The sequence below is a fragment of the Anabas testudineus genome, chromosome 14 (genome assembly GCF_900324465.2).
Source record: "Anabas testudineus chromosome 14, fAnaTes1.2, whole genome shotgun sequence".
NCBI lineage: Eukaryota > Metazoa > Chordata > Actinopteri > Anabantiformes > Anabantidae > Anabas > Anabas testudineus.
Window position 1 is genome coordinate 6,657,419 of NC_046623.1, and position 25,902 is coordinate 6,683,320.

A 25,902-nucleotide genomic window follows, 5' to 3' on the forward strand; every position below is an offset into this window, starting at 1 on the left:
CAGAATTAATCATTTCTAAGAATTGTTTGTTTCCTCTGCAGTCTCCTGGGAAAACTGGATGGGTATGATGAGAAGCTACTCTGGGGTAGAAGAGCTAAAATTAATCAAAAACATCAATGACTTGTTTTGCTAAAACTGTCCTGGCTCTTATCTAACTTCCTTTTCTCAAAGTATTTTCTGATGGAGTTGAATTTAAAACTAAATTCCATCCGAAATTATACCTTACAGCAACCCGACATTGATTCTGTAAACAAACTGCTGAATTTATTTACTGAAAATCACATTCATTCATATTACAAATGTTGATCTGTTCCATAATGAAAACAGAAACATCTTTTTTTCAAAGGATGTGGGGAAGTGTACAAACTTTTGAAGCATTACGTGCGATGCCAGCATCTCCAACTTGGAGGCGATGAAACTTACAATACTATTTCCATTTAACAAGTCTATTCTGGCATCAAAGTTTCCTGTGTTCTGCATTAATATTCATGTCTGAAGTAAAGAAAAAAACTGAGAAAATAAGACATGAAATGCAGATTAGCCTCTTCTGAGAAGATATGCAAATAGAAAGCCAGACACTTGAATCTTTTCTTTGCACTTGAGCAGACAGTTTGCATGCACATCTATATGCTTCTATATTCTAATGCACCCAGACATTATTTAAATAGTGCTTAACATGCATAAGGCCACAATCATTTATGGATATCATTTTCATTTTGTTAGACTAAATATAGAAATATACATAGGGTTTCATATGCATCTGATTATCTAACAATTTTTGTCACTTCAGATCTGAAACTAGAGGATACTGGCTTTAATCCAGTCTATTTCGGACAGTACTGTATACAGTTTGTGAATTTAAGTCTATAAAGAAAATTATTTAGAGCAAAAAAGTCAGTCAATATGGTTTAGAGAGCTACTCATTGTTATTCATGAATAAACCTCTAAGTCAAACCTCTTCTCATGTGCAAACAACTGAGAGTTCAGTGAGCAAACAGTGTCCATATGTTGGTTTTTGCACCTTAAAATAGGTAGACCACGAGATGATGTAGTACTTTTACCGCTGGAACCCGCAGATGCAAGGTGAACCTTTAATAAGTAGTTAACAAAATGGACACTGTTCACGATTCAGCATTATACGAGTTTTAATTTATTCTGTATGGTAGAAATCCATCGTTTATGCATCTTAACAAAAAAAACAAAAAACCAAACAAACCACAAAATCAAAAACAAACACCATACGTCTCTGCATCTGCAAGTTCTATAGGAACCTCCTTTACAACAGCAAATGCATTCCCTTTAACTTTGAAGAAATATGACATTCAAGAAATATATGATAAATTATGATATCTCTATATATCTGGACAAAAACAGGTCAGAGCCTCGAAAGAGCAACACCAAAAGCATTGTACACCACTTAAATAAAGACTAACTCAGGAATATAACAATCATTATCTTAATAAAATAGGTTTCTCACTAGCTTTAGAAAATCTTGCTTAATTTGGATTTCACGTTTATGATTTGATTCCACATATGCATATCAAATCTATCTATCTATATGTTTACATATATATCGCTCTCTATAAATATATATAGATATAGATATATATGCTGAGATGATATTTCGCTATAAATCTATTTCTAAAGATTTCAAATGTCTGAATGGGGATCATCCTTACACATCTAACAGCTCAGCTCAAATAAAAATTTATTTTCCAAAATTATTTTACTTCAATGTCTGCTACTGCGATTCAGCAACACTCTGTTCAAATGACAGATATCTCAACTTGGAACAAGAGCTACACGTAAACTTACAGCAAGATAATTAATTGAGAAGGGGTTAATTCCTCCCTCTGCGCTCATCCACATTAATGGGGAAGAGATAAGAACAGCCTTAATAGTTGGTCAGACCGTTTTGAAGACGTCCAGCCAGAGTGGGCTTATCTAAATCCTCTTGGCAGAGCTATCTGAATAGTCAGAGGAGAGCACTGAGGGGTGCTTAAATTTGCCTGAAAAGCAGCTCTTATAAATTAAGTAGTGACAGAGGTTCTTCTGAGAGTGCTCAACTTTACCGTTCTGTATAAACTACCTACTCAATGTGCTGTGTTAAATAAAGAAGAAAAAGTTCACTCAAGTCATAGAAGCAATGTGTGTTCACCATGTGCATGGATATACTATACTATAAATATGAGAAAATGTCCAGGCTAAACTATTTGAAAACTGTGATTGTGTGTGTGTGTGTGTCTGTGTGTGTCTTTTCTCTGTCCTTGCCTCTGGAAGCAGCTGGCCTCTCTTGCCAGCTGCAAAGTGATTGTAAAGTTGCAGGGAAATAATTGTGTCCCCTCTGAGTGTTTGTTGTTACTGAAAAGCACGAGGGTGACCTGAGTTTGGGTTAAGATGTGCTCTCTCCCAGTGTGCCTTCACTGTCGCTCTGCCTCAGCGTCTGCTTGCTGGAGTCTCTGTCCACCTCATCCTCCTCATCAGACCTGCCATGACTCAGGTGTCTCCGGTACATGGGAGGGCTATAGGAGCCAAAAAACACACAGACACACCATTATATCATTACTGGGAAACAACACTGAAAGGTAACAAGAAAGGAGGCGAAATTATTGGATTGGAAACCACAAGCAGCTAAGACTACAAGATCCACAGTCATCCCCGGGCAGTGAACAACACAACCTCTATAGTGTGCATTGCATACAGTATGTGCACATTGTTATCACTGTTGCTTGAAGTATTCATTTTAAGGTTAATTAGTATATCGGAAACATGCATGAACGGAATTATTGGACCCTTGTTCCTGATGAAACAGCGTCCTGTGATTAAATAACAGACACCAACACAACACCACACTCTGAATATAAGTCATATCCAGAAACATTTACGCACTGTGGCTCTGGCACAACGTTAGTAACTAGACAGAAGACAGAGACATAACGACAGACTGTGCAGGTGACTGAGAAATAGATGATAATCAATAGCTCAAGGTATGGCTGAAAAGGATTGTGACCCACATTATACCTTGCTTCTCCTACCTACCATGCTCATGTTAGTTCATTTATAGAGATGGCCTTTACATCCTCAGATTATGTTGTCATGACAACACATAGCATCACAATCATTGCATTACTTGAATGGCAATTTAATTCATAGATTTTGTTTCATCCAGGCTGCCATATGTACTACAGAGAAGAACTCTTGGTAAAACTATCAGTGCTGACATTCTGTACTTCAAGTCTGAATACAGGAGGAATAATAAACTGGGAAACTACATATACTGATGACATGGTGACATGGTCAGTACTATATTAAGTCCCCTGAACATTGCTCAACTTTCCTGCCAGCAAACATAACATGTTCAAGGCCAACTGAAGTCAATTCAGCTGCCTCGCATTGTTTAAATCACACAGGAATCAAAGATGCTAAAACTGTCAGCAGAAGGAATCTTAAAATAGATACTCTTTTGAAGCCGAACGCTAATTTTAGCATTACAATTATGATGTAGTGTTTATACTAAATGATATCAACAGTCATGTCTCACCTTTGTAAACTCTTCTCAATTAACATATTAAAGTAAAAATCTGTGTAATTTTATTTTTGTCTCATTGCCAACATCTGTTTGGGCTTGAACAGCAGCCACAGCCAGACACTACTCTCGTACAAACACTGTATACTCATAACTATATTAAAAAAAACACACCTGCAGAGATAGTATCCATCTTTACAACATAAAAAAAAAGAAATTCTGTTTTACAAACACAAGCATGTCTGATTAGGTGCACTGTAGCTGAGGATGGGACAAATAAATCCATATGCAATCTAAGGTAAACTATGTTACAAAATACTGTACAACGCTAAACATATCAAAATCTCATTATATTAGCATTTACAAATTCAACTTAAGTGGCGGGAGCGTGTGAGCAATGCAAATGTGGTATCACTAGAGTATCAAATCACTAGAGTATACTGCAGGAAATAATTTTTGGCGGCCTGCTCTGATTGGACACGTGAAGAACACAGCAAGCAAGTCAGATTTATAAGGATCATCAGTTAGTAACTCACAGTCAGTTACAGTCACAGCAAACTTAGTGAGTGAAATCTAATCCGTTTCGCACATGCCAGGCTACCGTCACAGCACGCATCACCTTCCGCTGTTGGGATCAGTCACTGTCAGGCCTGTAGAGGTACTTCATCATTAAGCTATCCACCTTCTTCTGCTTCTTCTTGGTTTCCTTCTTGTTAGGAGTCCCACGACCTGTGGGCTCCTTCTCATCCTCAGATGTTTTTCTTGTGGCCCTTTTAACGCTGCTGGAACTGCGGTAGGAGATAGTCGAGTCGGAGGAGGAGGAAGAGGAGGAGGAGGAGGAAGAGGACTCTGATGACTCTGAGGAGGAGGATGAATCCTCTGACTCACTTTGCTTCTTCTTCTTCTTAGATCCCTTCTTTGATTTCTTGCCCTTCTTCCCCCTTGAGCTCTTTCTGCTGTGACGGTCATCTGAGGAGGAGGAGTCCGACCGAGAGACTTTGCTTTTCTTGTCTTTACGACTTCGGGAGCTGCTGGTACTCATGGTGCTGGACGGCCGGTTGCCATAGTCCAGAGCAGAGCTTGATGTAGAGCGAAGCAGGCTAGATGTGCTACAGCCAAGCCCTGTGTCTTCTCCCTTTTTTCTACTCTCCTCACTTCCGGCACCCTTCTTCTCAGCATCTTCATCACCACTAGACTCATCGAGTTTGCTGCGCTTAAACTTAATGGGCTTGAAGCTCAGCACCTCATTGATGGCAGCCTCCAAATCAGGGTCCAAATAGTTGCGGTGGGTGACCGTTTTAACATCAGACATATCTGGCACGTTGCCTTCTGAGGTGCGAGACTGAGGCGGATTAGAGAAGCTGCGACTCGCTGAGCGAGGGCTGTAAGATGAAGTCCCACCTTCAGTAAAAGCGACACTGTGGCCATCGTCGTCATCGTCCACATGCAGGCCAAATTCACTGAGGCCACAGCTGCGGGCAAGGGACAAACGTGAGCTACTGCGTTTGTCTTCTTTCCATGAGGTGCTACGATGCAGTGATCTGGGGCTAGAGCGACTCACGCTACTGATTGTCGACTTATTGTCATCTTCCATGTCCAACATGCTCCTCCTGGTAGACATCCTACTGGAAGTCACAGAGAACCCCTTAGACTCCCTATCAAATTCAGGGCTGCTGCGAGAGGTCCAGCGGGACTCCAAGCCCTTCCTGGCTCTGCTGGTGGCCTCGGAGTAGGCCATGGAGATGACAGAGCTTTTGTCGTCCAAGTCGTCCTGCGCCTGGCTCTTTTTCCGGTCCTCCTGGAGCTCTCCAGACTTAGACACGGCTTTGCGCATTTTTGCATGCCCTGGTATGTCAGACTGCTCTTTCAGAGTGCTAAAGAGGGAGCTCTCATCACCTGTCCCACCTATGGAGTCTTTCAGGTTGGAACGCTTCCTGTAGCTTAGGGAACTCATGACAGACACTGATCTGTTCTGCTCTACCTCTTTGCCATCTTTACATCCATCATTCATCTTCTCCTTAACTTCTTTCACATCTTTGACGTCTGCATTTGCTGAATATCTAAAGGGTTACGTAATAAAATCAGGACCAGAGACATCCAACATGACAATAAAGGAAAAAAAAACAGAAACTCTGCAAATTTAATGGTAACAATCTAAACTTTACCTTCATGCATAATACAGTGTGTCACACCACAGCTGATAATTGGCCCTGTCACTTGGTGGTGTCTCTAATGTCAGACTGTTACAGAATAAATCTGTCATTTTCACTTTGTCCTTGGGGCCAGTCAGAAGTCAGGGAACATATACAATACCTCAGTCCACTGACTCTACTGACTCTGTTATGTACAGTAGAAAGTGAAGCAATCAGCCTGTGAGAAGATGTATTTAACTTAAGCAGAGGCGTCATTTAGCAGGCGTGCCAACTGGCCACCGGCCACTTCAATAAATGTGACAGCAGCCGCTTCGCCATTCCGCCTCTTGTCATTAGACCGATTACCGGGAGAGATGACACCTAATCACACGAAATACCCATCCTTCTGTTGCAAAGTGCCCCTGGGCAATTTTAAGACAGGGAATGTGGGTAGTTTTATCACTGGGCTACCATGGGGATGTACATGGTTATACTGTGTCAAGATGCCAAAGGACATGAGCACTAACCTGGTGCTCTTCAGGCTTCCCTCATCTGACAGTGTCTTGGTGGAGCCTTTGTTCTTCGAGAGCCAAGACTTAACTCCATCCACACGGTCTTCCACCTCAGAATCTGTTTCTGCCTCATCCCCACTGTGAAGAAACAAAACCAGCTAGTCTGTGAGAAGCATCTTAAACGCTGGCACGCAATATTCCCACATAACAAGTCATTTCTCATCATCTAGTTGAAAAACGTTTGTTTTCCATACGAATTACATATTTAAACTTAGTTATTTAGATTATTATAGTTTTTATAATTCAAAATCCAATCCGAGAGATTTCCAGACAAGAAATGACTTGTTTGAGAAAATATTTTAGGCAGCGTCACGGTCACATTTTCGCATTTCAGAAACCTTTTGTTAGTAATTTCACAAAACATTGTTAGTAATTGGTTTTATTATTAGATAATAATAACAACAGGGGTCAGTATGATGCAAAGCAATCCAGATATGCTACAGGTAAACATGCAAGGTTATATGAGGTAGTAATCTCTACAAATTGAACATTCAAGACCTTTTTGTTGTTGTTGTTGTTATTTTTAAAGATAAAGGAAGCAAACACATTAACTAAACTAACTGCAGATGAAGCTCTTGGAGGTATAATTAACTTGTTTGGCTGGTTCTGGGCTGCTAGCATCTGTGTGGCGTGTCACCTGCTCCTGGTGATTGTTATTGGAGTGGAGCCATGAGACAGCCTCACGGCCCTGTGCTTGACACAACAATCAATATACAGAGACCTGCAGAGTGTGATGAAAAAGCTAGCTAGATCCCACCTGGATAAGGTCACTCCTCATTCATTTGTTTCCAAATCCATTGTGCATTTTCTGAATTATGCACCCCATTGTCCTGGAAGGTTAATGTGACAGGAAATGGCGAGGAAACGAAGGGTAGAGCGACACATCCTCTAAGTCAATAACAGTCGAAATGTGTTTGGGTAAAAAAATAAATAAATAAATAAATAAAACCCTCCATTTGTTTGAGCACACACTGCTTCTAACAACAGTGATAGATGCAGAGTCTTCCTTGGCTACATAATGTGTGAGAATCATTTTTCACATTTCACGTAAACAAGTTTTAAAATTGCACAGAGCCACATATGTTCTGAAGAACGATATAAACTGCGTTTTGGGTGTGCTGCTGTCAGAGAAAACTACATTCGGCATGATACGGTCGGTGGTTTCAGCACATGACAACATACTGTATATTAATAACGCTGATGGCAGGGTTGTTGTAAAGGAGCTGCACATTTCAATTCTTCTTGATTTATTGCAGACTTTGAGTTTCATCTTTGCTATTATTCATAGCCTTACTTTCAGTATCTTTTGGAGCCACACTACATCAATCTAAAAGATTTGCCCTGTACAGCTCAGAACTGTAGATATATTTCATCGTATGTCTGCAGACGGCTGACTATCATTAAAAATGAGAAACAGCGATGTAGGTAACACATCGACAAGCTTATCTATCTTAACCTCGGAACACGTAGTGAAATGTGTATAAGGAGAATCTGAGCTTTTGTCACTGAGCTTTATGTCACACATTCAGTCATGTTTCCTTGGAGAAGAGAGTGCCCTCTCTCCTCCCGTCTTTCTTTTTTTTGTCAGTAGTCTGCCTAAAAGCAAGTTTTTTTGTTTTTTTGTTTGTTTTTTTACACAAGAAAGGTGGCGGCTGTGCTGGTGGGGTGTGAGCGTTGTGAAGAAGTGAGCACAGACAGAAATAAGCCTTCAATTCTTGGACTGAATGGCATTCGGGCTTTCAAGCTTTCTAAGAGCATTTACATATTTAACTTTCTCATCATCACCATTACGGCCAGGCCTTTTGCGTGGTAGGTGATAATGATCCCAGAAAGACTTAATGGCTGGATTATATCACAGTCTATAGAAAAAAAAAAACATTCATTTTAAATTTTGTTGGGTTTTTCATGAGGTAGCAAGCTGAAATTGTGAGTCCGAGTTCAGCTATTAAATGTCATCCCTTTATTTTCCACTCCCTCCCTTTCCCTCCTCACGCTAAATAACTGATAAAAGCTCACCATAAAAAAGATAATAGGTTCATTACACTGGCAAGTTGATTACACATGCTGCCCATTTGTCAGCTCTGTGATGCTCTGACTTTTTAACATGATATATTACACAACAAAATGCTGAAACCAGCCCAGAGAAATATCATCTCCCTCTTCCCCCCTCTCTCTGAAACACACACACACACACAAAATAAAAGGTGGCTCGCAATTGAGTGCTGTGCAAATGGTGTCACAAACAATTTGTCCTTGGCCAACCACTACTAGCTAACCAGTCCTGAGGCTCGTAGATACAAACAAGCCCCAAGAATTTAGAAATGAACATTAATCGCTTCTGACAATCGGTCTGCACTGGTTGTAAATCTTTGTCACAAATGCTTACAGTCAGCATCAAATATCGTATGGCTTGGTTCTATCAGTTTAGCACTTGTAGTATCAACAAAGTATTTTTATGGTATCTATTCAACACGAACAATTTACATTTTGACAGAAAAGTCCACAGTGCCATCGAGTTATGTTGATAAAACAGTATGCACTACACTGTGATGAGTAATTCACATACTCAGGGAGATTTAGCAAATTGTAGTGAAGATTAAAAGAAAAAAAAAAACAAAAAAAACACCTGCTGTTGTGAGGGGGGGAAGCCCAGAGCGTTTCTTATATTATCGCCTTCTGTAATAATAAAAATAATCCTGCTATTGTAACCTCTGTTTTGAAGCATCCGCTACAAAAATATTGAATAATAATGTAAATCATCTGGAAAATCCACTTCATAATTACAAGAAAAATCACCTCCTCCATTATTGTTCATCCATGCTGCTAATGCAATGATGTCGAAGGAGGGAAAAATGTAATTAAGTAAACAAGGAAAATCATCATCTTTTCCTAAGGTTGCACAAAAAGAAAAGCAGAGTGCTGTTACACACTGGTTGTCTGATGGATTTGTAAAAAAAAAAAAAACAATAAAAAAAACAAATTGATAAAGAGCGCGATACCATGCCGGTTTCTTCTTCTTTAATAGGCTCTGATGAGGGTTTAAATTATTTAACATGCCGCAAAAAATCCTTTCACTGTATGAAAATGGGAGCAAAATGGAGTTTTGTCAGTCAAAAGAAAATATGTAGCATTCACAATCAATGACTACACGTTTTACAAGCGAGACAAGTTGAGCATTCACATTTAAACGCAAATGTTTTCACAACACTGAAATGAGATTGGATTAGTGGAGCATTTGCATGCACGGAATTGAGCAGCAGAGCTCTGGGTGACAACACTTCAGCAGTGCGTCGTGCCATCACTGTCTTGCACCACTTGCTGACTATGCAGCCATGGACATTCAGCATGCTGCAATCATTTCACAGTTACAAACGTCGCTCGCACAAATTTTGTTATGGGTCAGACCAGAGCACATGTAAAGGGGTTGGTTCTTACCATCTCTTTATGTTTGAAAATGCACAAAATAAAATGTAAATTACTTCCTAAATTGTATAGTTAGACATGACTTCATATCAAAATTACCATATGTTTCTATTGCATTAAGTGACATATGTTGTTTTTCTTAAAAAGAAATCAAATATAATGTAATGATTTCAAAATCTATTTAAATCTGAGTCCCTGCTGTTCTCAGTCCTTATCGCTACAATATGACCTGTCACAGCAACTTGTGACGAGTAATATTGTTGGCTTGTTACATGTGCTATGGCAGAGCCTCTCCTGCAAAAATAAGTTCAACCCCTGATCCGAACAAATGCGTGTTGAAGGTTTATGGTGCTGCTGCAAATGTAGCAGAATATGATGTTGGACACAAAAGTATTCATGGAGACAATGATGCAGTATTACCACAGGTCTGTAACGCTTGCTGTTTTTTTTTCATTTGAGTTTCCCACAGCAGCGGGATTGGCTTAAAGCAAGATGCCGGTGTCATTTAGACTTGTATTCCATTTACCATTCTAGTTTACATTTCCTCTAACATTGTGTGAAGCATCCCGGGTGCCATTAGATTTTTCAAATAACTTATTGTTGCTGTGAAAATAGGAAAAACAAGCCTTGAAATATCCAACAAGCCCGACTACGTACAGACACATCCAGACACTTGGCACAAAATAAAATGAAACAAAATGAAACACCGGGGCCACGCTTTAAGCATAGCCTTTATCAGAGATGTATACCACAGACACAGCTTTTCATCTATTTAAAATTACTTCTCCTCACTGTGTTATTGTGAACAGCACAGGATAAGGAATACTGCATTATTCTCTTTTGTGGTTGAGGAAGGTGAGAAGAAGAGAAAAAAAAAAAAAAAAAACACAACCATAATGACAGAAACAAAGGATGCATTTTCCATTCTCACGTTTTGTTCTTTCGTTTCTGATATTTTGTCACCATGTCTTGCAAACTGCCAGGAGTGACGACGACACCGAAAGGGGAACAAGAAGAAGAGAATCAGAGGAGGTGAGATGCATAAACAGCAGAGCAATGAGAGGACAATAATAGTTTCACACTTACACGCACACATACAATAACTATCCATTCTAAGGCAGTGACTCAGTAAATCAACTCGTGCTGTTGCTGGCCTCCTGCTCAAACAGAGCCAGTGTGTTTAACGTCTTCCTTTTAGATGTCTGTATTATTGCAGTCAGTGTTTACCTCAGTGGGCTCAGAGCTAGCATAACCCTCAACCCTACTGCAAAGAGGGAAGGAGTAACCAAACAGGGAAAACCAGCAGTGAGACAAAAGATCAAAACGGGGAGCAGAATTAAACCACATGAGAAGTATTTGGGGAACAGACGGAGAGTAGTCTGACTCAGACTACAAAAGGGGTTAGAGAGAAACTGATGTAGGAAGATGTGGGGGAAGGAGAATGAAAAGATACAAGTTGTGATTGACAGGTAAAAAAAAAAAAAAACAGCAGTTCACTGCTGTTCTACTTCTTCTGGTAACTTTGTTGTACTTATGAGGAGAGTGTGCTCCAGCTACATACAGTATCCTCTGATGCACCCGTACCTGTTGATTAAGTCATCATTGTCGTCGCTCTCCATCTCGTCCTCAATGGCCGCCTGCAGGTCACCTATTCTCTTAAAGGCCAGCTTAAGATCCACTTGTAAGCTCTGATTTGCCGCTTCTAAGCTCTCAATGTCCATTTCCTGGTGAATGAATCAAAGCACAGAAGACGTGCGGTTACCTCCTATGGTGTAAACGGCCGTGAATCACTTCAAGTCTCCCAGCCCCCAGAGGACTTACCAGCTCATGCCTCTTCCGGCTCGCCTCAGCCTCCTTCTTTGACAGCTCGGCCATTTCTTCTTTCATGTCTCTTATCTGCCTCTGCATACGCTTGTTCTGTTCTTTCTCCCTGTTTTCGGCAGCAATGCGCTGGTTTCTCTCCTCGGTCATCTTCTCAAGGTTTTCCTTCAGACGACTCACCAGGCTCTGGAGAAGTGAAGAACAGTTTTCTTCTTTCAATATTAACGCTTTGCGGATGCTTTTTAAAACCAATATCTTAACTACAAGGGGCACGATACCCCTACTTTATTCCAATTACAAAATTGTACTTGTCCTGTAGGCTCTTATAGGTTCAGACAGTATTTTGTTCACACAGAGGATTATTTCACCTCTAAACGTTTGATCTGTGTCCTCTCAAACTCCAACTTGGTCTCCAGCTCACGGATCTTGGCCTCCTGGCGGCTCACAAGAGACTTTTCCACCATGGACTGTTCTTGGAACTCGAGCTGACTCTGCAGCGAATGAAGCTGTAAGGAGGACACGAACACACACACAGATAAGCACACACAATCACTCCCAGAGGAGCGGCGCTCACTGCACACCTCTTTCCTGACCTCTGGTTTTCCATTTCCTTTTGCTGTACGTGAGGGCTGTGAGATACTTTGTGCTGAAGTCATGTGTACGTACTAACAAAAAATTAATGTTTATTTTTTTCCACACCCTTTTTAGTGTAAATTTAATCCATCTTGGTCCATGTACATATTGTGCATTCAGTCTGAATAATGAGCTCCAGATAAGCCCCCCAATCTACCGCAAATGGTTAAAAGAAGAGCTTGCGGTTCAGGATACAATAATTTCACAGGCTTTGGGAAAAGGCTGAGATTCATGCAAAGCACGTTTGTCCTTTCTGAAACGCTTTCTCATGACTGATAAAAGGAAGAGAGATACGTCACAACAACACCGGCCCAAAAGGCGGCATGGCACCTAATGAGGGACTTTGCATCTAAGACAAAGAGGATTTGGAGTTCTCCTTTGATATTATTAAAGGAGTCAGATTTCCCTCCTACTGGGGATGAGATAACCACTTCAAGGTCAGACGCTTTAGATGGTTATCACTGCTTTCTCTGGCACGTTTTAACAGCGCCTTACAGCCTGCTGTGTGTCTCAAATGTAGCCAAAATATTCGGACGGATAGACCTTGGGTGGACGAAAGCTTTGGCAGGTGCATTGCTGAAAATAATAGAACCAGTGTCTGTTGTTGCAAGATCTCAATTCTGTCTGGTTGTGATTATATTTGAAACACATTCTGTTCAAGACAGATGGTTGTGCTTGTTTAGTGTAGAGGAAAGCACCCTCTGAAAGTCCAGTCACTCTGAGACTGAGCATGTACAATGTGAACAGAAACACACGCCACAGATCATCGTACTCTAGCAAAATTCAGCTTCAGCAGCCCAGCTGACATTCATTTAGTCGACAAATGCATCATCTAAGGAAGGGGCCGTGCATTAACACATGACATATCATCCCCTGAACAAATACGCCACCTCCACCTCCATCAGAAAAGCACTGCCATTATAAAAGCACTATTATCAACATCAGCTTAAATCAGGTGCATTAACCTTTTTGATCACGTGATTCCACATCTATGCCGAGCCGTAAAGTACACAGAAACTACACTAAACTGCACAGAAATCAACAGATGCTAATGTCAGCATGCTCGCAACAGCAATGTTAATGATGTTCAGCAGGTGGGATTTTTACTGTGTTCACCATCCTGGTTCTGTATGTTAACCTTGCTGGTCATCGATTAATCATCTTGTATTTCAGAGTCACTCTTCAAATGCGAGGTACGTCTAGGTTGTTCTAGGTCTTTTTAAACATATGCTAGGTCACAATGTGATTAAATGTTTAAATATGAATTGAAGACATCTTTTTTTTTTACGTGAGAGAGTAAAATAGCACCTTTGGGTTTTTTTAAATTAATTTCAAATCTTTTGAATGATGCTTGAACAAGCTTTTGCAATTATTCCCAATTATCTGCATTTTTATTGCATCGATAGCCGAGTCGTCACCGGATGAGCAAACTAACCACATCACTCAACACCGTTTTCTTACTCGTGTCCAATTGCCACATTTTGATTTATCAAAACGCCGTCTGATATTTTAAAAAAGAAATCATGCATTGGCAAGAATTACACTAAGAATGAAGCTTGAGAGAGAGCTATTGAAAGGGCAATAATGAGTGCTTTGTCTCTAACTTTATCTAATTGGGCTGCCAAGTTTATGTGCATGACCCTTTCTTTCAATAGGACTACAGAGAGGCAAAAGAACAATTTCCCTCCCTGACTTTGCGGATTCCTTCTATTTAAATGCAAATTGCTTTGCAGTTTTGGGAAGGAAACTGCCATAGAAATGAAGCTTTTTTTTGGTCACAATAATCAGAGAAACCCTGAAAGCTGAGGTCTAATCAGAGAGAAGTGTTGAGGCAGCGAGTAGGTTCCTGGCAGGCGACTATAGTGCTTTTGAATACTTCCTTGTACCTTTTCTTGGATCTCCTGCTTCTCCTTTGTGGCCTCCTCCAGCTGGGTCTGCAGGTCACTGATCTGGCTCAGGTCCCTGGTAGACTAGTACACACACACACACACACACACACACACATGCATACACAGATTCAACATGAAGAGCCAGAGAATTAGTTTGTGTAACAGAAAAAAAAATATGAGTGTCCATGTAAAAATAATGCAAATTCTTTTATTTTATTTTGATCTTTCATGTCTTTATTGAGAACAACCATTAAAACCTTTCAGTGCAACTGGAAAAAGAATGTGAACCCTTTGAATAATGACCTCAAACAAGCTAATTGGAGTCAGATGTTAGCATAAGTTAAGAAAATTTGTTTGGAGTTGTGGACTGAACTCCCAAATGTAATGTCTGTACTTCAACTGACAAAAAAAAAAAAAAAAACACTCTCACTTTTGAGGAAGAATGTGCTTATGTGAGCCATGCCTCGCCAAAAGGAGCTTTCAGAGAATCTACAATCAAGAGAAGTTGATTTTCATAAAGCTAAAAAAAATAGTTACAAAGTGATGTCAAAGACTTTGACCAAATTCACCAGTGTTTGGCAAACAATCAACAAATGGAGACACACAGATTAAACCATTATTAATTCAAAGGGTTCACATACTTTTTCCACTATCACTATGATGTTTTTATGGTTGTTCTTGAAAGAGACATGAAAGAACTGATTTTTTCATGTTATTATTTTACATTATATTTGATAATACTCTTTTAAGACAAATTAATGCTGAAAATCATAATTTTCCTAAAACATTCACATACTTTTTCCTGCCACTGTATATGTATATATAGCTCTTTCAATGCAAATGGTTAATGAACACAATACATCAGTGCCAGATTATTTGTCATGTGATGTGCTGTAGAACAGATTGCATCGCCCTGATTGCAGAGCACACACTGTGTTTAGAGGGGAGTATGTCCTCCAAACCTCAAAGCCACTCTACTTCAGATGCAGGAAAGAACAGAATGTGAATGTCGACGTTAGAGAGAGATGCTACCCCACAATGTTCATACAAAAATAATCACTTAATACAAACAATTAAAGGAAGCACTTGATTTTTTGGGGGGGATATTTTTAAGGCTCACTGAGGCATCGAGTTACCTGAGCGACCGCCGCCTTGTGTTTCTTCAGAAGCTCATTCATGTCCTCCTGATCCTCCTCCATGCGTGTCTGTAGGTCGTTCTTCTCCCTCTGCAGACGACTGACCTGCTCCTCCAGCTGAGGAATAAAGAGAGAACACACTTCAGTTTCGAATGACAGGATTTATTCATGAGCTATTGAATATGATAAATGGTCATTAGTTGGCCAGGCCGTGGCAGCCCTGGAATCTCATCTAATGGTGATGAAACACAATCTGGACGAGGTTCAGGCTGGAGGATGAGACCAATTGGAGATAATCAATTGGCTCATTTAGGCAGGGAAAAGTGCAGCCAGTGCAGCATACTGGTGATGTCCTATTTAGAGTTCATCCCCTGTGTTCAGGGGGAGACTGGGGCCCTCAATATTCATTCTCTAATCTGAGACATTTACAAGACCTTCCCTTGCCATAAATGCAGCAATTAACAAGCAAAGCACAGGCACACAGCGCTCTGTGTGTCATCCCCAGAGACACAAACATCCTCAGTCTGAAATGCAGGCAGTCCTCTCAAGAGACAGCCATTAATGAGCAGATGGAAAAAAAAAAAAAAGTATTCGACAAAGCTTATTTATCCATTACAACAAAATGTTAAAATCAGACATATGCCAAAGGGCATTTATTATTTTAATATATCACCATGGCTTGATGATGTATGCATATTAATGCTAGAGCCCTGCTCCATTTTGAAACGTGATAGGCACCAGGCTGCCATTAATTAAACATTGTTTGTTGTTTTTGTTTTAACTTGCTCATCAAAAGGAGGCAACAGAAATATTTACACATGTATCTCTCTCGTCAAAATCAGAAATGATTAGGTGCAGGTATCTCTCATTATCTTTTTTTTTTTATAAGTGACGTTGATTAGGGCTCATAAAAGCAACACACAATACCATACTGCGTTAGCAAAATATGCAGAACCGATTAGGATTGAAGCCTGCTCAAGTCGAACACAATTAATGCAGTTCCACTCCATTTCCCATGTTGCACCCTCAGGACAGGGAGCTAATAGATATCAAAACTCACCGACATCTTAGCTTTGACCACATCCTCTGTTTGGATATGCAGGTCCTCTATTTCAATTTCCATGCTCTTTCGAGCCTTCACTGCTGCAGCACAAGTGAACTCTGACTCCTCCAGCTGTGGGGAAACAGGAGGAAGGAAAAATGTACCAGGGAGGAGGAGAGGAGCAAAACATTAGTACGCCAAGATCAAGGATGTACGCAGCTTGTTCACATCTTTTATATCTTATTTCGGATTCAAACTTTCTGAAATCTTCTACTGAAATCCAACAAAGTGTTCCTACTTGATTTTTGAGCTGAGTAATCTCCCTCTTGCTGGGGGCGTTACTTTTCAGGTGGTCCAGCATAATCTGTGCATCAGCCAGGAGGACTTTGGTTCTTTTCAGGTCTTTCTTGAGCCTCTTCTCTGTCTCCACATCCCTCTGGTTCACCTGAGTGATAAAACACTCTTCTCCAGCCACAATTGCTACACATAAATGTTTTTTTCTATCCTTCTTTAAAACCCACAGCACCTCTCAAGACTCAAAAGCAGTTTCTTTCCAATCAAAAGAAGTGGCCCACACTGAATCACACACACTTAACTGCACCGACTAGAGACTAGAGCCAGGAGTGATGGAAATACCTGGTCTTGGGCATTCAGCAGTTTGGTCTCCAGCTCTCTTCTCTCACGCAGCACTTTCTGCTTGTCTTCATATTCCTCCTCCAGCTGTACCTCCATCTGTTTCAGCTGCAGGACACATGCGCAGAGTGTCAGGATGCACAAACAGATGACCAGTGATAAACAAAGTCAGACTGAACACACTATCGACCATCCTGTTAGACATGGCTGCTGTCACACATCAAAGACAAATAGTTCCCTCCAGAACAGATCTGCTATCCTGCAGATCTAACAGACTTGGGGAAAAGAAAAGCTGGCTACATATCAGATGAAAAGAACCATAAACACCATTTGTATTTCGAAGTTTGTTGGGAAGGAGCATGCAAGAATTTTAGCTAATTTTGTGTTTACTATTCCTAATAAATGGTTACACAGTGTCTGAGCACAGCTAAAGCACGAGTTTCACTTTCTTCTTTAGAATGCAGCATATTTGTACACAGCTCGGAGCACACTCAGAAAATCAATATACATCTGAAATAACCAATTCAAGAGCTTAATAAGTTGGGTTATGCGAGGTAGGATGAATTTTAACATGTTTGTGAACACAAGTGTGTGTCTCCTGCTTGTCCAGGTCTCATTAGTTATTAGGTTTAAATAGAGAGATGTGCAAAATGAGACAAGTTGAGAGCGGACAGGCTGCATGTACCTTCTTACTGCAGGACCGTCTGATCTCCTCTACTTCTTCATCCTTACTCTCAATGTCTTTCGTGTGGGTCTGTCGCTGCCTCTCCATCTCCATCTCAAGCCGTAGCTTGGTCTGAGTACAGAATGGGAACGCACACGTGCAGTAATGGCACAAATAAAAATTCAAATGCACAAACACAGATTTCAAAAACACACACATACCAGAGGCTCTGATTTGCTCCCAAAGTAAGAAATATCCCATCTAACAAAAGAAAGTACTATAACAATATCTCTCAGTTTAAAATACATAATAGCTGGATAAAAACTGCTTTTAGCAGTAAACACTCAAAGTATCCTTGCAGTATTGCCACAACAACCCCGTACCTGCTCTAGCATCTGGATGGTTCCAGCCTGTTCATCCAGTTCTTCCTCCTGGTCTTTCACCTTTGCTTCAAGGTCGCGTAGCTGCTTCTTGACCTTGGCGAGCGAGGCTTCATCCTTGGACTCCTGCGAGGACAAATCCTGTAGCTCTGCCTCCAGCTGCTGCACCTTCATATTTGCAGCACACAATTCATTCTCCTTGTCCTGCAGGTAGGAAAAGACACAGTAATGAGCATGTCTGGACCAGCCCAGTTATGTCATACCGAGACCAGAGAGACCAGACGTGCAGTCTCCGCAAAGAGAACATCACAGTACATCTGGAGTATGTTCTGCAAAGAGGCTTACCTGCAGCTGCTGGCGGAGGTTAAACATCTCACCACTCATTATGTCTTTCTCTCGAGCCAGTTTCTCCCTCTGGGTCTTTTCTCTTTGCACCTCAGTCTGAGTCTGGTTCTGCTCCAGGTCAAATCTGGAACACACACACACAGATTGAGAGGCAGCTCAGCAGGACAGTGATTATGCATAAGACTTTGGCTTCAGCTGAATAGTTGATAAAATCATATTAAAATGCACAGACCATCTAATTATACTTTGTGTTAATCTGTGCCAGTTCACAGATGACTAATAACTACAGGAGATACATAACAGAATATTACATTTTTGTGAAGTGACGCAACATAGCTGTGTATGAAAAAACATCACACTGAACATTAAGTCTGCTAACTCAATATCTAACTTCAGTTGCTTAGGAAATTTTCATTTTATGGAGCTATCCTTGTCACAGAGCCCACCATCAGTTCAGCACTACTTCTATTTTAGCCTCAACCGTTATCCCCTTCCATTAGCAATCAATTTACAATTGGGTTGTAATAATGTGCAAAATGTTTTCTTCAGTTGTCTAGGGCAGAAGCACTTATGGTTAGTGAACTTAACAGCTAAGTGTTTCATGCTGTCAGCTCGTTGTAATTCCCTGTTTTTCTCTCTGAAGCGCAGCTGAAAATAATTTCACCCACAGAGCATCTTCAATTAGCCACAGGGGAGAGATCACATTCTGCCACAGCGATAGCTTCTCAAGTGCTTAAAGTCTGAGTCATTTTCTCAGCTAATGCAATTCCACAGATTACAGAACATCTCAGTCACTATTCAAATTAAAGAAAACTTTAGTGTTCTGCGGAGTGGGTCAGAGTGTCTGTGCTGGGCAATTCAAGGAGGAGAGAGCAATATGTTCTCTGTAATGCGCATCTCTGAGAAGAACGAGAAGAAGAAGTATGGATAAACAGATAAACAAACTGCTAGACTGGGTCGTGCGACAGACAGAACGGAGGGTTGGGGAGTTAGGTGAAACTGACTTCTTCTGTTTCTTCTCCAGTTCATGGTTGCGGCTCTGCAGGCCCTCCAGGTGAAGCTTGGTGTCCTGCAGCTCTGCCGTCAGTTTCTGGCACTTCTTCTTCAGCTGTTGCACAGTGCGCTGCACGTCCTCATTATCTGTCTGCAAATCAGCCAGCTGCAGTGTGCACCCCCACACCCACACCACACACACACACACACACACACACACACACGCGCAACAAACACATTTTTATGTTATTCTTCAATGACAGGTCACCGCATAACATTATTAAATTCCTGCACCTAACATGCTGGGAGCGTGTGGCAGTCATAAAGCAAATACACTTGATTTAATATTACAAAATGTTTCTTGCCCTTCTCTCAAGATGTCTTTTGCTCTGCTGCTCTGTCTCCAGCTTGTCATCAAACTCCTGCTGCAGTTTCTTTTTGGTGAAGTCCATTTCACGAATGGCTCGGTTGTATTTTATGCGCCACTCACCTCCTGGAGGAAAGACATACAAATCAGAAAAAAAAGGGCAGTGTGACATTTGGGTGTCTCCTGTCTTTTATACAGGCCTACCAGAGGCATCCAGAGAAACAAGCTGAGGAATCATGTATAATGTGGATTATAGACTGCGATGGTCATCACATTCAGGGACCAAAATAATCGAATCCATAAGGAAACTTCTTTCATCAAACCCTGACCTTATGAGGTGAACATTTTTGACAGGAAACTACAAAGGAGCCTTTACATTTCAACTCTAATCTTGGATAAACCTGAGCTAAGAATTCAGAGCACACCACAATAGTAGTTAGAGAAGGACATGTCTAAGTGGCACTTTCCACAGTTCTTAGCCGACCCTAATTCTGGAGCTGTCAGAGGCTATCAGAACTATAACAGCAGCCAGGCAGACATTCAGGTTCAGGTTCATTTCCAAGCCTTATCATTTTAGAGGCTGTCCATTTCTCCTTCACATACCAACACTGGCTCCTCCATCAGTGCTGCTCATTAGCATATATATAGCATAATGACAACTTGCAGGGCCACCGGCTCTGATCCCAACGATTATTTTCTCATTCATCTAAGAATTCTGATATGCTCTGTAATGGCTTGTCTGTTGAGGTGGGTTGAAGAGGGGGGAGGGGGACACAGAAAAAAAAGTCTCATTGACAATATGCTCTCAGCAGGAGCCCTCTTTCCCAGCAGGTGGAGACCAATCAGTAAAAGGCATTAGTTGTATGCCTGGGAGGAAACATCTTAATCCCCTAGCGGTAAATCCCAAACTTGGAAAATATACTTAACAGTATTATGCAAGATGTGACCAAGTCTGTCTCCTGCTGAAACAGTTGAACAAAGCCACTCATTCCTGCAGCTATAATTAGTATAAGGGAGATTTTGTTTTTTTTTCAATGCTGCCATGAGTGGTTCAGTAAATTGTTTCTGGCCTGAGCTGACATGCCTATTAGGCAGGCCTGGGCAAGATGTTGCAAGTGTCACAAGGTACATTTAATTAGAGGACTGAAAACAAATGTTTAAAAAACTGATGGGCAAGACGGTGCTTCTGAGGCGACAGATAAGTCATCACAAGTCGTATCTTAGAAGTCTAATAGAATTAAATGCATGAAAGGATAAATCTCAGAGAAAACCTCCGCTTGGTGATGCCAACTAGCAGACTCTATCTCAACTAACCAGCGTCATCATCATCATCATCCATCTCCCCGTTGAGCTCTGATGTCTTCATGAGCCGAGCTTCCATCACCTCCATCTCCTGGGATTCTAATTGTTTCTTCGTGGCATCGAACTTAGCCTGAAATGCACAGATTCACACATCAATCAAATAGAGAGCCTGTCAGTCAGATAAAAAAATTGGAATTTCATTTTTGAAATGCTGTCTTTTTAATATTAGCGTATATATGTGCCTGCAGATCTTTCATGTCCTTCTCCAGGCGAAGTCTCTCTGCAGTCTCAGCCTCCAGTAGCTGGGATGCTGACTCACTTGTGCTTCTCTCATCAGCCAGCTCTGCTAACAAGTCTGCAATCTGGACACACACAGACGCAATGTCATGTAAAACTGCAAAACAGTCACCATGACTCCTCTACAAGTAAGGGATCAAATCGTTTACTGAAATGAATGTGCAACTCCACCACCACAAATCTCAAACACCATCCTCCCAGCATGCACTGCCACAGGCGAAGGGACCCACCCTGCTTTCCAATCGATCCGTGTTCAGCCTCAGCTCATTTCGTTCTTTCTCCACCCTCTCGAGCTTCGATTTCTGCAGCTGAATCTCCTCCTGGAGTACAGTAGTTATACAGTGCTTACACTCCTATAGGTTGCACACAATCTTACACATTAAACTGTAAAATATTAAGTGTTACAGTGAATATCAACATATGATGACAGGAAGTGCCATTCTGCCGTGGCAGGTGGTGCATTTTGAACGTGGATTAGAGTCTGTCTAGCTGAGAGGGATCCTTCTGAAAGGTCTACTCACGTCTTTGCTTCGCATCTGGTCCTCTGTGAGTTGGACTTTAATGAGAGGCTGGACAGTGGTGAACAGCTTCCACCATGGCCAGTCCTTCACACCACGGTTCTTCTTTATGTTTTTCTGAATGCAACGGATTGCTAGATCCTGAATCTAAACACACACACACACAGAAGCAGTCATAAAGAGGAACACAGTAGTGTGTGTGATTACAAACATTTGCTGTAGTGTACACGCACAGATCGAGTCAATGATGGTGTATTATTAATGTAATTTCTTTGAGCTATGGGTGCAACTTAATCATCGAATACAAATAGGTGTTTTATAATCTATACGACGGAGACAACAATAATTTTACTGTAACAGAATAAACAATGGTTCGTGTTAAATGCAGTATATGTAAACAAGCTTTAATGCCGAGAGAATGAAACGCACTGATATCATAAGGCTGCAGTGACCAGTGGTCCATGAAACAATCCCAGAAAATTAGAAAACTCTTAATTACCCAATGGAATAATTGCTTTTCATAACTCACCCAGTGTTACTTATCATCTTCCCCACTGACAAACAGTATTTGAAAAACACTGCACTCCTCATTTTTGTGTTATATTACTTGTTTATGAACTAGCAGCTATCCCAGGACTTGCCATCCTCCTCTGGAGAATTTTCTGCAGAGTGTGTTCCAAGGCTGGAAGCTAATTTTTGATTAATTAAATCAAACATGTTGGCAGTTAATTCCAAGTATTACACGATTTCCATGCTGCTTATGCATGAGGCTCTCCAGCAGCAGCAGATTATGGGCAAACCCAATTAGAGCAACACAATTCAGCATCAGGTACATTTCGCCCTGAAGGTACTCTCTATGACCAATTAGGATTTGTCACACAGTGAAAGCTTTACCATAGAGCAAAATGCACCAAATCTCTGACAGAAGATTTAAACGGGTCTCACTTGTCATATTTAGTCCAAATTGAACTGAAAATAAACAAAAGATTATACGACATGAACACCATGGATAAACATTTTGGTATTCATACTGTATCACATTAAGAGTGTGTGACAACTATGAGGCTGTGTGCTGAGATTTAGGTTTGCAAGCCAAGATTAAGGCAGAAACATCATTGCCATTCTCTTGCTCGATAGTCAACATTTGCATTACAGTTTCAAATGTGATTTTAGCGTGTGTGCATGCACACAGATGCAGTGTGCACACACACATGTAAGTATCTGACTGCTGCAATATATCACCGCAGCCTTCTCTCGTGTCACTTTGATACACACACACATACACACTTTATGCTCACTTTCAGGGGATTTCTTGAACATGGAAAATGCTTTGCTGCAGCAGCCCCGATGACATGATTGCACAAGGAAGCTGTTGGTTTGTCTTTCAATGTTAATATTATTATGATACTGATGTGATTTTAGTCTAACCACTATTACTATTTAAAAGAACTAGAATAGCAGATGCTAGCCTTAGCATGGCCTTAAAATGCTACTGGTAAATATCAATATATACATACTATACTAATATAAATACCATCAAAGTGTACCTCATATCAGTGCAGAGCCTAGAAACACCCTTTTAGTAGAAGGTATTCAATACGGGACTGTGGGAATGCGTGTTTCTAATCAATGCCATATCCTTTAGAATCCCCTGCCTGATAAAGGTATATTTTAACATTCAGTGAGACCTGCTGCAATGAAAGGAACATGTCAAATAAATAGATATAGCATTACGAGGCTAAAGAAAGCTTGTGCTTGCTGTTTTACACTACTTTCAATGTAAATAACTAAAAAAAAAAGAAAAAAGAATACACACACTCACAAATCTGTAGGGTACCTGAAGGACAAAACACCCAATATGGTAAGTGCCTGCTGAGGCAAAATAACAGACTTTTAAAATGTCAGGGTGTCCCCTTGAGGAGACATGCGAAAGAGTGGAAAAAAAAAAAACAAGAAAAATTGTGGTCTTGTCATTTAATGTCAATGGGCTTGGCACAGCTTCACAAGGTTAACATGCCGGAGAATATCAATCAAGGGAACTTGTGACTTTCTGTCACATCCATATACATCAACCAGCAAGCGTCTGAGAGGGCTTCACCAAAACTCATCTACACTGCTCCAGAGGCAAATTACGATCTCCTGTACCTGCTAAGACTGGATGCTTCAAACAGTGCGAGAGGCAATGAAGTCTTATCAAATTTCACGAAGGGATAACAGGGTACCAGCAAGGGTGATAGCGGACGTTATTATATGATGATTATTATACAATTGAACAGCAAAGCACTCTGTAACTCTTCGATGTGGAGAGAAAGTGAGATGGAAATCACTCAATAATCCACTACAGGCCTGTTTCTACTCTGTTCCCCACTAATTGAATCAGGAATAATATAAACTGAACGAAATTTAGTGGGAAAACATGTCCTTCAGAGGTGGTGCAGTAGAAGTACACAAACTCAATACTCAAGTAAAAGGCCAAGTACCTGCCTACATAAAGACTCCACTAGAAGTAGAAGTACCACCTCAAATGTATTACCCAAGGTAAAGTACTAAATGCATTTAAAACAATATTGAATTTTATGCAAGTCTAGTCTAGATTTATTCAAGAAAATGTGCTTGAGCATCGTGCTGACTTTAACGATTTGACATACTGACAGGTGGTTAATACATAATATTAGAACCTCATTTATTAGTTGATTAGTATCACACTTGAGTAAATATATATATATATATATATATATATAGTTACTTAACACCTCTGGAAGACAGCGTGTATACCAATCATGTAACAGCTGAACAGTAATAAAGCCAGCTGCTGAGCAGTGGGAGAAACAAGAAGGAAAGGTAAAAAAGCAAACCAAATTGCTCTCTGCTCTTTACTTCTGATATCTCTACAAGGCACATTTTCACATCTCAGTCCAACACTTCACGGGAGATATTGAACTAATAATGGTAAAAGCTTTGAACACTGAAACATTTAGTAGGTTTTTTTTTTTTTTAGTTGCTGGTTTGACATGACTTGTTAAATTGTTCCACTATCAGAGACACTGATAGTGGAACCAGTGTACCATTGGAGTATACTGCAGTGAATACACCCAGCAAACACAGAATCATATACTGCATGTTCACAAGCATAAGAGTCACAGAACAGAATGTTTTTGTATCTACATATCATAACACTGACTTTATGTATTATTATAATCTGTTCATAGGAAGGACTAGAATGCCTTTTGTCTTTATATTTCCATATGGTAAAGTATTTGTTGCACAACAACACAACTCACATACTCCTCTATTATACAGTAAATAGCTGGTTAGCTTAGCTTAATTCAAAGTCTGCCTCTGCATCTGCAAGGTTTACAAAAAGCTGCTACCAGCATGGCTTCAGACCTCACCTGACATTTTATATCTTGTTTGTTTAATCCACCTACTTTAAAACTTCATATTTACTGTGCCACTCAGTCAGGACTGTTATCAATATTTTCATCTAGAGACAACTGGTTCCTGAAACTGCATTCTGTGCGTTAATTTAATTGGATTGAACTAAATGTTGAGAGGAACCGGTATAACATTAACATAACAATGACGTGCATTATCATGTGCACCGTTTAGATTAGCCTCTACACTTGAAACGCTCTGCAGCAGCTCTCATGTCATTCATACTTGCATGTTACTTATTACACTCTTGTCAACTCACTGTAAATGGAGTTTAAGGGTAATAAAATGACAAGCTAGAATAAAAATAAAGTTCAATACAGTTGTAGGCGATAGGTGGCATATGGGGAGAAAGGGAATAAATAGCCCTTTTCCTAATGGATTTTATAATTGCACAGTTGCCTAGCAATTTTTAATGTTGCCTTGCTGTTGATTTTCCTCAAGTTCTTGCAGGTTATGAAAGCACCAGGCTCTTAGCCTGCTTCACTGTGTGAATGACCTTTGAACCATGATTTTAAACTAACATCCATTTCTGAAAACTCAAAGTAAAAGTGTGGGAACAAAAGAGGGAAGGATGTCAAGTAACATGAAAGGTTGCATCGATTTACCTCATTACAAATAAGACAATTTAATAGTTTTACTAGAGTTATTTGCAAGTGAACGAGCTATCTAGTGAGTAACAGAGTGTCACTGTGGAAGGAGAGCAGTAACGTTGATTCTGGTTTCTTCAGGTTCACCACCAGCCCACAGAGGCTGCACATTCACTTAAATAGTAATCACAGAGAGGGAGAAGGTCT

The 25,902-nt window shown here is 40.5% G+C and overlaps 1 protein-coding gene across 6 annotated transcripts in view; it reads right to left on the bottom strand.

The window, feature by feature from the left end:
• Window positions 1-1,120: 1,120 nt before the first annotated feature.
• The window catches only part of LOC113169555 (unconventional myosin-XVIIIa-like), a 57,504-nt gene continuing 32,722 nt past the window's right edge, over window positions 1,121-25,902 (bottom strand). For 2 of the 6 annotated variants that reach the window (XM_026371067.1, XM_026371063.1), the window contains 20 exons: window positions 21,677-21,820; window positions 21,386-21,475; window positions 21,101-21,220; window positions 20,871-20,988; window positions 19,555-19,682; window positions 19,201-19,355; window positions 18,197-18,320; window positions 17,855-18,055; window positions 17,493-17,603; window positions 16,811-16,915; window positions 16,473-16,619; window positions 16,193-16,306; window positions 15,133-15,249; window positions 13,994-14,077; window positions 11,843-11,980; window positions 11,475-11,660; window positions 11,238-11,377; window positions 6,186-6,308; window positions 4,146-5,586; window positions 2,386-2,522 (listed from right to left, as the gene is read on the bottom strand). In XM_026371067.1, coding sequence (XP_026226852.1) covers window positions 4,161-5,586; window positions 6,186-6,308; window positions 11,238-11,377; window positions 11,475-11,660; window positions 11,843-11,980; window positions 13,994-14,077; window positions 15,133-15,249; window positions 16,193-16,306; window positions 16,473-16,619; window positions 16,811-16,915; window positions 17,493-17,603; window positions 17,855-18,055; window positions 18,197-18,320; window positions 19,201-19,355; window positions 19,555-19,682; window positions 20,871-20,988; window positions 21,101-21,220; window positions 21,386-21,475; window positions 21,677-21,820 — 3,771 coding nt within the window. In that variant the 3' untranslated portion in view covers window positions 2,386-2,522; window positions 4,146-4,160. Of the gene's footprint in view, window positions 2,523-4,145; window positions 5,587-6,185; window positions 6,309-10,584; window positions 10,630-11,237; window positions 11,378-11,474; window positions 11,661-11,842; window positions 11,981-13,993; window positions 14,078-15,132; window positions 15,250-16,192; window positions 16,307-16,472; window positions 16,620-16,810; window positions 16,916-17,492; window positions 17,604-17,854; window positions 18,056-18,196; window positions 18,321-19,200; window positions 19,356-19,554; window positions 19,683-20,870; window positions 20,989-21,100; window positions 21,221-21,385; window positions 21,476-21,676; window positions 21,821-25,902 lie in introns of those variants that run through there. The other 4 variants (XM_026371065.1, XM_026371064.1, XM_026371061.1 and 1 more) reach the window with 3 other exon arrangements.